This window comes from Botrytis fragariae (assembly GCF_013461495.1).
Source record: "Botrytis fragariae strain BVB16 chromosome Unknown tig00000061, whole genome shotgun sequence".
Taxonomy (NCBI): domain Eukaryota; kingdom Fungi; phylum Ascomycota; class Leotiomycetes; order Helotiales; family Sclerotiniaceae; genus Botrytis; species Botrytis fragariae.
In genome coordinates, this window is record NW_023500994.1 from 1,626,043 (window position 1) to 1,638,204 (window position 12,162).

Below are 12,162 nucleotides of genomic sequence, written 5' to 3' on the forward strand. Positions count from 1 at the left end.
ATCGATGAATCGCACGTGCCTCCGAATAAAGGTCAGGAGTCTCAAGATCTTGAAAGTGGAAGATGGTAACTGTTCAATGAATTTTAAGTTAATGGTTATGAACACTGTAAAATGCTGTAATATATGACATTATGAAAGAAATAGGGATCTGGAGTCATAAAGGAGAACATGGCGAGCGTTGCTGTCGGTCTTTTATATTCAACAGGACTCCTTTATTAGATACTAGATGTTACTTGTGAACACTCATACAAATACTATACAACCAACTCAAACATCAGATATTCGACTTACAACTTCATCGCAAGTTGACAACGTACCTTCGTCTAGCTCTATACCACTGACGTATTGCCTTACATGTGAGACTTTCGTCATATTGCGATCAATCACGGGCCTCGCGCAGCTCATTATCTATCGAATCAATTAAAGATCAGAAAGCGTGGATAGCGTACAAGTCTCTCCTACGTCGAAAACTTCGTTTAAGAAAAATAGTCACCTATTACTCCCTTTCCATGAACATGTAGAGTGACTTCCGCAGCGCATTAATCATCCAACGTGTGTTCCGATATAAAGATAAAAATGCGTAGTCCTCGTCATCGAGGATATTTCGCTCACATCTCGCTCACACATACCATCGGGGGACACTGACACCTTGAATCTATGAACATGCAAAAATAGCCGTTGTCTTTTCAGCCTTGGTACTTGGAGTACAATTGAAAGCCCCGCAAGAAGGTCGCTATTCACATCATTGTGACATATGGCATCCACTACATTTTGGTCCGAGCGTGGAAGTAAAAAGCTGGATGGAAGGAACTAGTATTGTGCTTTTAGGGAGTGCAATTCTTAATCGTGGATATCCATTGCGATTAGAAGCTACAACGTGACAGGAGATACGCGTTGGAGATCAGTAACTCTTCCACAACAAACAACATCTTCTCCAAGCGGGATCCACTTTACTTCTCTCAACCGAAATGTCTCCTTTCCCGGATTTTCCCTTTCTGGGAGGACAGTAACTCCTCCCTTCCCAAGCCATACTGGTGCTATAGTTACTATAACTCCATCTATAAACCCTTGACCTTCAGCAAGCATGTCATTAATAATTCCAGCACCTCCTTCGATCATCAGGCTTTCGATACCTTCTTTCCAGAGCGCTTCTAGAATATCTTGCCAGGAGAATCTTCCTTCTTGATCCGGTGGTAAATATATGAACTTCCCGCTCGCTGCTCTTAGCGATTGTCTTTTTTCAAATGATATCTCATCTTCTTGCTTGGCAGTAATGATCCAAGGAGCTTTGCCTCTACCATCCTTCACCAATCCAAAAATTTTACTGTCCTCTCCGAAATCCCATCGGCCTTTAGGGTCAATTATAACCGGTCTTGGTTGCCCCTTCAAGTTTTTTCCTCCTCCATAACCTCCAACCCCTTCTATTCTGCAGTTCAAACTTGGATTATCTGCAATTGCTGTATTGACACCAATCAATATAGCATCATGTTTCGATCTCAAGTAATGCGTCATTGCTTTTGAAGCCGGGCCAGATAAGGGTGAACCGATGCCTGGACGCATAGTAATCTGAGAGTCCATGGAGGTGGCAAATGTGAGTGTTGTATGTGGAAGTGACTTTAAGTGAGCAGCTGCAATAGAACTTTTGCATGGTAGATAATCATCTATTTGGGCGCGATCAGTTTCTGGGAAGCGGAGAACGTCCCTGGTGGAAGACATTGTACTTTGATGACTCGTTAATCTGATTACCAATCGTTTAGAATGACGATTTCGTTTTGGTGTGTTACAGACAGTGCGTTGGAAAGAGCAATGTCAATACGATCATATTCTCGTGGTTTGCGTCGAAGCGTGTGCACGTGAAACAGAAACTCACTGGATCGAGCTACAGTACCATAGTCATGTGACTAAACGAGTTAAAGACTCCTACCAAGTACTTTTGTTCGACATGACTTCTGCGACAAATCTTTTTCTACGTCTTTCCTTGTACTTTTCCATGTATTCTGGCTACCTTTCCCGTACTCCAGTGATGATACAGGAAAATAAAGGTTCAGCTGGAGCGATGACACAGTTCAATTGACAGTGTCGCACTCGGCTGCTCTGATGGTTTGGCGATATATCAATGTTGTGAAATGTTATCATGCTCTGCTGACGAACATATAATCCAGTATTGCGTTTTTCACTAATTTATCATGTCTTTGTACGACCATGAAGTCTGACTATTGCCATATGCGAAGAATATTCTTTTAGTAGAAGTACAAATATGTAAGGAGTCTTGATGCGGTACTTGATTTATCCAGCGCAGCGCAGTGTTTCCAATGATCAACCGCAATTCAATTTAAGAATTTAGTTCCAAGGTTCTGAAGCTACTGTTATTGATTTCATTATTTTTTTTATTCCAAATAAATGTAACAATCAGAAGTATTTCATTATCTAAAACAACTTCAATATTCAGAAGGAACTGGATACCTTCGGATTTTAGATTGTTTCATTGCAGTCCGAATTGTTGAACACTCTGGAAGCACTTGCTTTGTCACTCTAAAGCCACCTCTTATGTATCTCCCCTGTATTACTCCCAATATTGAGACGGTTCCCCTGCCTTGCTGATCTCATTCGTTTTGTGTCCCGCCTGCGCGATTTCCATTCAATGGCTAGAAACGTTTTGAACCCTATTTACTGTTCAAACACAGCAGTCCAGTCTTCCTTCTTCATCCACTCTTCTAGAGTAGTCATGGGGCATTTCACCCCAGCCTATGAACTCAAATTAGTCACAAAGTTTCTTATCACTCGCAGATCTCATCCTCCTTCCCCCACACAATGTATTTCACGTACCTTCTCAATATCTTCCTTCATCCACAATGTCTTATCACCTCCATCATATCCCGGGTCGCTAGAATAGACGAACATAGCATTCAATTCCTCTCCGAAAGCTTTATCCTGTTCTCGTCCCACAAACTCATCTTCTGTGCATTGCCTATATGTCGCAGCGTTTCCAGTTGTTTCGCTCCATAAACGAATATACTCGCTCCAAGAACAGTTGCTACCGCATGCCATGTAGCTCTTACCAGGTGGAAGCTGCGAAACTGCATAAACAAAAGAACCAAGATCACTGTTTATGGCAATATGAGGAACTGCTTTATCCGGGGTCGTTGGGAAACTCATTTGGAAAGTTCCGTCGGGTTGCTATTCAGTATCAGGTTAGCTGATGACATCCCCTCACATCACCACATCCAGTTGTGAAGGCATCAATAATAAAATGACAATCTTAGGACTTTGTGTGATATATAGACGAAAGAATAAAGGAACATACCTTTCCCAAATAACTTTTCACAGCCAATTTATAACTACTAGTAAAGTACCCGGTCATAACACAACTCATTTTTCTAGCCAATTGCCCTTCGCCTCCATATTTCTCCCTCACATAATACGGGAAAATATCAGCCTTTGCATCATGATGATACACTTCCGTAAACTTTCCTTCACTAGATTTTCCAGCATGACTCAACGTACTCGCAATGAACCCATTTGCATCAAGTCCTGAAACAACACTCGAGTGGGCAGCAGCATCAGCGATATTCTTTCCTTGTCGATACTCAACATCATAGGCATATTTCCGGCACGAGATTCCATGCTCCTGAGCTTGTTGACGACAATCGGGACGGAAGAAAGGTTCCCAGTAATTTGTGACGCTAAAGATAAGGTGTGCACCCTTAAAAGCAGAAATCAAAGAGTTTACATCATCTAAGTCCGCTTCCACGATCTCAACGCCTTGCGCGGAGAGTGATTGAGCTGTGGCGGATGAGGCATTTCGTGTTATACCGCGGACTTTGTAGTTGGAGTCCTGAAGAAATCTTTGGGCGACAGAATTCCCTTGATTGCCTGTTACACCGATGATTACGATTAATTTGGTCATAATGATTGGAGTGGGGATGGACACGGAGATGGCTTTGTTTGCGGAACGGGATGATTTCTGATTAATTATTTTTGAAGATGGCACCGAAAAAGATACCAAGGTTAAGTGGGGTTTCACAATCTACTCTACTTACCCCACAGTCATCCAGTTTTTTTCATTCGATGTCGAAGTAAGCAACATTCCATTTATGATGTACTAAATATTGCAAGAACATACTTGAGAACTCAGTTTCACATCATGACCGTCCTGACTCTTTCATATTGGCACACACTGAAATTGAATTCACCAATCGAGAGAATGTCGAATCAGATTTGGAGAAAGTGTCATGTCAAAAAGAAAATGAACAAGCAGACAGACAGATTTAAAGTTGACATTTGAGATTATGTTTTTGTTAGTTACAAATCCTCAACCACTATTTCGTGGTCTTTTCCATGCTTTTCCATCCATCTGTAATCTACCAAAAATATTACAACAAGTATGCAGGCTCGAAGATAAATGCCATCCAGAGAAAAACATCGAGGTGGCTTGGCTGTACAACTTCATCCCTAGAAATCATTTCCCACGAAGAACAAATTATCATAGAATGTGATGTTAGCAAAAGCAGACCTATTTCCTAGCGAGGAAAGACTCTCCTAGTAAAAAGCTTATTCATTCACGATTTCGCTCATATCCGTTCTGTGTGAGAAGGTGAAACTGCAAGAACCTCTTTGTTGTGCTTCGAATGATGTACCGTACGCCAGCTCACGCGAACCATGACGATTGAGCACACATACACTTGCCCAACCCTACATGGAATGCATCCCAAGCCCTTGCCAACGGCTAAAAGCATGGTATGGAAGCAACGAAAGGTAGATTTTGATTCCCAAAAGCCTGGTTGCCGGCATATACCCGTTGGTCGAAATAGCTTCGCTTCGGTAAATACCGCTGGACACGCCGAGGATAGGAGAGAGCTCTTCATACAGGTCATGATTCCCGCATTGATGCAAGTCAAATTTGTGGACATCAATGCACTTGCTGATATTCTTGAGCAAAAATGTCGCTCACGATATGGACGAAAATTGATGGTAATTTCTCGATGTAATCTTACATTAAACGAACCTTGCTGATCACACCAAGTATCAAAAGTCGAAGATATAAATTTCATGTAACTAATCGGAAATTTTAGAGTCTCTTCAGCTAGGATGGAAAGCGGGGACATAAACCTGTCAAAACCGAAACTAATTTTCGGGTGTGGCCGTTTTTCCGTCCAGCTGGGGAGAGTAAAATTATCGGAAATTTCAAGTGTGGGGTTGTGGGGTTGTGGGATGAGGGGGAAGGGGCGGGGATGAGATCGACATTTATCTCACCGTATATTGTCAAGTTCAAAGTTTTACCCCATCTTAAACTTTGAAAGTTTTGAAGATAGTACAGCTTCGATCAACCGTTTTTGCTACCCGTTTCCCAAAGCTTGATCTCAATGGTTGGTTGAATTTTCGGCCACACTGTGCAAGCGTACCCGATCGGTTCTATCCAATCACTTAAGGTTCTAAGGACATTAGCTCTTGGAACTCATGGTGGACGGAATGGGTATGTGAGAAGAAGAGTGGACGTGATAGATGTCCTCGTGAGTGGTAAAATCCAAATGGAATCGAGATTGCTGTGCCTATTCTCAGATTCCAGGTGTTTAAAAGCTAGAGAATCCCACGTCAATCTCTGAACTCCCACTTGTATATCAGTTGCAAACAATGGAGCCCCTCAATCCAAAAAGTCTGCTTCGTGCAGCTTTGCTTTCCACTGCGCTGTGTGGTCCGAGTATCATAAAGGCGCAGGATGTTATCACCGATGATACATATTTCTATGGACAATCTCCACCTGTGTATCCATCTCGTGAGTTCCCATCTTTACATCTCCCATAATTTCCTATCTCTCTTTGGACAAATGACTTATATATGCCACAGCCGAAATGCCAGGAAACGGATCATGGGCAACTGCTTATTCCAAAGCTGTCGCTCTGGTTTCCCAGATGACCATGGCTGAGAGAGCAAACCTCACAGTTGGGAAATCAGAAGGCTTAAACGGTTGTGATGGCCTAACAGGCTCTGTACCGCGACTCAATTTCAAAGGCATCTGTATGAACGATGCCGGAAATGGTCTTCGTGATACTGAATTGGTGAATTCCTGGCCTAGTGGTGTCCACATGGGTGCAAGTTGGAATAAAAACTTAACTTACCACAGAGGGTACAATATGGCAGGGGAATTCAAGGCAAAAGGCATCAACGTTGCTCTTGGTCCCGTTGTCGGTCCCCTTGGAAGAGTTCCAATCGGTGGGAGGAATTGGGAGGGGATGGGCAACGATCGTACGTTTTCTTTCCATCACTTGATTCCCCAAAGTCATACTCTTTTTGGCAATGCCTCGAGACAATCTAAATATCGCTAACAATAAATAGCATATCTTTCAGGAAAGCTCGCCGCTCAAACTGTTTCCGGAATGCAAGATGCTGGTATAATAGCATCAGTGAAACATTTCATTGGGAATGAGCAAGAATATAAGCGAAACCCATCGGGCAACGTTTCCGCCATCTCATCTAATATCGATGATAAAACAATGCACGAATTATATCTTTGGCCATTTGCCGATACTGTTCATGCAGGAGCTGCCTGTGTCATGTGTTCATACAATCGACTAAACAATTCATATTCCTGCCAAAATAGTAAAGCTCAAAATGGACTTTTGAAAACTGAATTGGGCTTTGAAGGATTCGTTGTAAGTGACTGGGGTGCATTGCACGCTGGTTATGCAGCAGCAGAGGCAGGATTGGATGTTGTCATGCCAAGCTCAGACCTCTGGGGAGTGAGTGGTGAAAATTTGACAGCATCCGTTGCCAATGGGTCTCTTGCGGAGTCAAGATTGACCGATATGGCTACTAGAATTGTGGCCAGTTGGTATCAAATGGGTCAAGATGAAGATTTCCCAAAACTTGGTTTGGCGTCTTCATATTTGACACCACATGCCAAAGTCAATGCCCGAGATCCTTCATCAAAGCCAATTCTTTTGAGCGGGGCAATGGAGGGCCATGTTTTGGTTAAGAATATCAACAGTGCTCTTCCCCTCAAGAAACCCGAATTACTTTCTATCTTTGGGTATGATGCACCCGTATCAAGTCAGAGTAACATTGGAAATACTCGATTTTCGTACGGGATGGAAGCTATCTTGGATCTCAATATAACTGACACCCCCATCGATATCTCATTACAAATCGCAAGCAACGGAACCCTCATTGCTGGAGGTAAGAATGAGTTCGATATTCCCAATAAAATAGCACATATTAACAATATGTATAGGTGGAAGCGGCTCAAACGCCCCGCCATATATCTCTGCCCCGTTTGATGCGCTACAGGAACAAGCTTATAATGACGACACAAGTCTTTTCTGGGATTGTAAGTTTATGTCAATTTATGTTTGTAAGCCTGACTAATAGATCATAGTCGTCTCCGTTGATCCTGATGTTGATACCGGCTCGGATGCTTGTCTTGTATTCTTAAACGCGTATTCTATCGAGAATAGTGATAGACCTGGTCTTTACGGTTAGTTGAACATTTCCTATCATACTCAAGAAAAATAATACTAACAGATGTAGATGAATTCTCTGATACTTTGGTAAACAATGTTGCATCAAAATGCAACAACACCATTGTGACTATTCATAATGTTGGAATACGTCTGGTCGATCAATGGATCGAGCACCCAAACGTTACTGCCGTGATTTTTGGTCATCTACCTGGTCAAGATAGTGGACGAGCACTTGTTAAATTGTTGTACGGTGTTGAATCATTCTCCGGTAAACTGCCATATACGATAGCAAAGAACGAGTCAGATTACAATGTGTATAATCACTCGGTACCTGAGGGTATTTATACACAATTTCCACAGAGCGATTTTTCAGAGGGTGTCTATCTCGATTATCGCGATTTTGATGCCAAAAATATAACCCCAAGATTTGAGTTTGGATTCGGATTAACCTACACTACTTTTAAGTATTCCGACCTCTCGAGTACAGTTGTTTCGAATGCGAGCACAGCTTACTTACCGCCGATTACCACCATCATTCAGGGTGGAGCCCAGTCTCTCTGGGACGTTATCGCAAAGGTTCAAGTAACTGTGTCAAACAACGGTACAATGGCCGCCATGGAGGTTGCGCAATTATATGTCGGTATTCCGAATGGACCAGTTAGACAACTGAGAGGTTTCGAGAAGGTCAACATACCAGTTGGAGAAAGCGCAGTTGTGGAATTTGAGTTGACCAGGAAGGATTTGAGTGAGTGGAGTGTGGAGGAACAAAGTTGGGTCTTGCAACAGGGAAATTATGGGATCTGGGTTGGATCGAGTAGTAGGGATTTGCCTTTGAGTGGAAATTTGATCATTGGAGGATCATGAAATTGGAAGAGAAATCAAATGAATCGCCAAGGGTAATGAATAGTAATGATAATGATACATTTATCAAAATCAGAGTTTTGATTTCTTTTGTGACAACAAGAGACTGCTTGTGTTGTGAGCTCTCTATAGTGTGAGACTGTAGGAATGCCTCACACCTTGTTATATCACGACCCTCCTCACCAAAGTCCCCTGGTGCCATGAATTCCTTTTTGGGACGAATCAATATAAAGCTTCCTTCACGGAGGACATCGATTTTTGTTTATCCATGAGCTTCGTATAGATGCTTGATGGGATGTCTGGGAATGAATATACAGGACTTCCTGTTATCCACTCGGGGATTTCGGAAATACATCACGATAAATCTCTCCGTAATCTTATAATTATCCAAGTAGCGACGATTGAGCCAATCTGCTACAGACTTCAAGGTTCGTACAGGATTCAGAAGTTATTCAAGACACCAGCCAAACTTTTGCTAATGTATAGCTTCTTCTGTAAAAGTACGTTCTCTATAAGCTCCACGTGTTCTTGACGTGTCATTAGCTTCAGCACTAGATTGGTGTTGGTGTTGGTGTTTGTGTATCAGATCTGGTCCGTAAGCTTGCTAACTTATCCTTGAGCTCTCTCCACTTGGAGTGTTCAGGGTCTCTTGAAGAATACTGGCATAGTGCCTAGTAATAATAATGATATCGCGGCCAGTTTTCAGATGACGATAGGCTCAGCCACCATCAAATCAATCCGGCAATCCGGGGCACAAAACTTGAACATTGACTCGCTCGAGATTGATAGGATGAGACGTGTTTGTTTCATCGATATACACATACACTCGGTACTAAAATGTAATTCCTCAGAGGATAGATATATACATTGCTCTTGAAGGGAAGGCTGTGTTGCTTGGCGACAGCGATGATTTGTGAGTAGACTATTGATGGTTACGACGAGGTGACGAACTCAAACTGTATACTCATTGCCACATGATGACTTTGAGAATAAGCTGGTAGGTAGGTGGATAGGTGGGTAGGTAGGTCGTTGGGTATTTTGGTTATTGTTCTCTGTCCCAGCGTGTGTATATATCGTACCTAGGGATGTATTAAAGTCGTTTCAGACACACTACGATAGTTCAAAGTAAATATTCCATTTGGCAACATTTAAAGGACCATTCTCCCTCTCCTTCTTACCTGCCAATTGAAGAAATATATCGAAATTTTGACCGGATTGGGGTTTCATAAAAACTACGCCGCATCGCTGCATTTTCCAAATTGCTATCATATCAGCCTCCTTCACATTTACCTACCGCCCTTTCCCCAGATAACCGCCCATCAAATCAAAATCATTTTTTTTCTTTCCCTGAAAAAATTCATACAGGAAAATATATCGAAGAATACCTGAGAAACCGAAACAAACTGTGTATCGAAAATATCGGTCGAAACTTCATGCAGATCATCGACGGTCCACAGCCTATGGTGATATAATTCAAGCAACGGCTTTCGTTGTCGCAGTACATAAGATCTCACTATCGCATTCCCTACAAGACATCGGCATCGATTTACCTGAAAGATAGAACGTGTCGCAGATTATTAAAGGCAGTTTTCGCAGTCACAGCCATGAAAGCCATGAAGAATATGGGCATGAATCGCATGTTGGGTTCACTGAAGCGATGTAGGTAGATCTCGGAGGAAGTTCCACTACTTATGCGCCATAAAGTAAGGGGGTTGATTTGTATTTGACTGACCATGGAAATTCTCCCTTGTAGCCAAAGATTCTAATGAAGAAACTGGAGATCCTCAACACGATACACCCGAAGCAAATGCAGCCAGAAATATTGTATGTTATTCTCGGAAATGACCGAAAGTGATGGTGTTGATCGTAATACAGCGTTTGTTCTGCGAATCTGGGGGTCCAAATGGATCGGTATGTAATCCTACATTCACCTCACTTTGAATATCCTTTCGCAAAGCATTATATCTAATATTTTACAGGGTGAGGAAGTGGGTTATCTGCCTGCGATAGTTGAAGCCGCAGAATCCTCCCCGGGAGCTGCGAAAGAATGCGCCTACCATATTCGAAAGTTCCTCTCCAAGGACAACCACAGCAAAGCCTACGTACAATACAATGCGATAATGTTAATTCGAATTCTGACCGATAACCCTGGAATGACCTTTACGAGGAATATCGATGCGAAGTTTGTACAAACAGTCAAGGAGCTTCTGAGAACTGGAAGAGACCCAAGTGTCAAGCAGATATTGATGGAAACTTTGATCACATTCACGAGAGACAAGGCAAACGATGAAACATTGGCCCCTCTAATTGAGATGTGGAAAAGAGAGCAAGAGAAAATGATGAAATTAGCAGCAAGTTTCCCCAAGCATTATGGTCGATGGATTTTCTCTTCTAATACATCACAGGGTCCCGCCGGTCCCGCCGGTCCGCGAACCCTCGCCGCTCCGCCCTTTGATCCTAATGCGCAGAATTACTTTGGACGAAACCACCATACTCATCGCCTCCCTCCTCCACATGAACTCTCGTCCCGTATCGAAGAGGCACGCACTTCCGCAAAACTCCTCTCCCAAGTCGTACAATCTACGCCTCCTTCCGAACTCCTTGCTAATGACCTCATCCGCGAATTTGCTGATCGTTGTCAATCTGCAAGCAGAAGTGTACAAGCATACATGGTTTCGGAGAATCCAGCACCAGACAACGATACTATGGAAACCTTGATCGACACCAATGAACAATTAAGTAAAGCTATGAATCAACATCAAAGAGCAGTGCTACATGCGCGGAAACTTATGGGGCTTGGGAATGGAGATAGTACTCCTCCGACTGGAACAAGCTCGGGATTTACACCACCACCTGGTCCGCCACCCAAACAAGTTTCCAAACCTGTCCCAAGTAATGGTAAGAGATCAGTGCCACCGATTCCTCCACCAGGAGATATCGCGCCTATGGATGACGAGGACGATGAACGAAACCCTTTCAGTGACCCAGAGCCAAACTCATCAAGGAAACCACCGTTCCCGTCTGATGCGCCACCGAAAACAACTGGTCAGTTTAATGATACTCTTGGTGTCGAACCATATCACCCTGGATTCAAAGAAACCAAGAGCTATGTCGGAAGGCAAGATAGTAGTATAGGCAATGTTACAATGCATGCTGCAGTCAACGAGCAGGTATCAGATGATGAGGACGACGAGCCAAGATACTCAGTAGCTCAGGGTAAACAACCTGTCTATCGATACTAGAAGATTTTCAAGAATATATAAAACGAGGGTAGAGAGATTTCAAAGCATGTGGTGAACATTGAAGAATTGATGCATTTACGATTTGACGGATGTATATTGGAGCAATTTTCTCGGGTTGAGAGCGAAGCGGCATTTTGATACCTTGGGGTTTTAAGATTTTTAAGTGGAGTTTTTAATGGGTGGTCGTAGCTGTCAATTTAAGATCGAAATCATATTTTTTCGATCCTATTTCCTTTCACATCTTGAATTAAAGGGTTGGCCCGAGAAATTGGACGAAATCGATCAATACATTAGATCAATCGGGATCCGATGATATTTCCACTGTATGTTAGCCCACCTCCCACTGCGGAACCATCATTTGCAAGCTGATAGATTGGAATGCATTCAAAGTTTGAGGTGAGATGTCATAGGTATCCATCCGCCTCTGACGTTGATCCCCGCATGATTTCGGGCTAAGACGTCCGAAGTGTGAATTGTAGATTGAAAAGGCTGGAACTCACCGGAAACTTTGGGATTGTATCGTCAATGCTTCATCCCATTTATGATCATTTCCGGTCCCGAATTCGAGATTATCACTATGCAGGTACAATCTCAAGTACTTG

At 42.8% G+C, this 12,162-nt stretch overlaps 4 protein-coding genes across 4 annotated transcripts; 2 read left to right on the top strand and 2 right to left on the bottom strand.

The window, feature by feature from the left end:
- Positions 1-870: 870 nt before the first annotated feature.
- On the bottom strand, positions 871-1,716 carry Bfra_008605 (putative riboflavin biosynthesis protein; the record flags this gene model as incomplete). Its single annotated transcript, XM_037338963.1, has 1 exon — positions 871-1,716. One exon carries the CDS (start codon positions 1,714-1,716, stop codon positions 871-873), a length of 846 nt encoding a protein of 281 aa, XP_037192269.1.
- A 951-nt stretch (positions 1,717-2,667) lies between these two features.
- On the bottom strand, positions 2,668-3,907 carry Bfra_008606 (putative nad dependent epimerase dehydratase protein; the record flags this gene model as incomplete). Its single annotated transcript, XM_037338964.1, has 3 exons — positions 2,668-2,745; positions 2,827-3,177; positions 3,305-3,907. The coding sequence occupies 3 exons, from the start codon at positions 3,905-3,907 to the stop codon at positions 2,668-2,670; spliced, it is 1,032 nt and encodes a 343-aa protein (XP_037192270.1).
- Positions 3,908-5,631: 1,724 nt separating this feature from the next.
- On the top strand, positions 5,632-8,321 carry Bfra_008607 (putative beta-glucosidase m protein; the record flags this gene model as incomplete). The annotated part of the gene is made up of 6 exons (XM_037338965.1): positions 5,632-5,773; positions 5,845-6,243; positions 6,334-7,173; positions 7,229-7,324; positions 7,373-7,471; positions 7,525-8,321. 6 exons carry the CDS (start codon positions 5,632-5,634, stop codon positions 8,319-8,321), a joined length of 2,373 nt encoding a protein of 790 aa, XP_037192271.1.
- A 1,601-nt stretch (positions 8,322-9,922) lies between these two features.
- Positions 9,923-11,560, top strand: Bfra_008608 (putative gat domain-containing protein; the record flags this gene model as incomplete). Its single annotated transcript, XM_037338966.1, has 4 exons — positions 9,923-9,977; positions 10,072-10,142; positions 10,194-10,229; positions 10,298-11,560. The coding sequence occupies 4 exons, from the start codon at positions 9,923-9,925 to the stop codon at positions 11,558-11,560; spliced, it is 1,425 nt and encodes a 474-aa protein (XP_037192272.1).
- Positions 11,561-12,162: the final 602 nt, after the last annotated feature.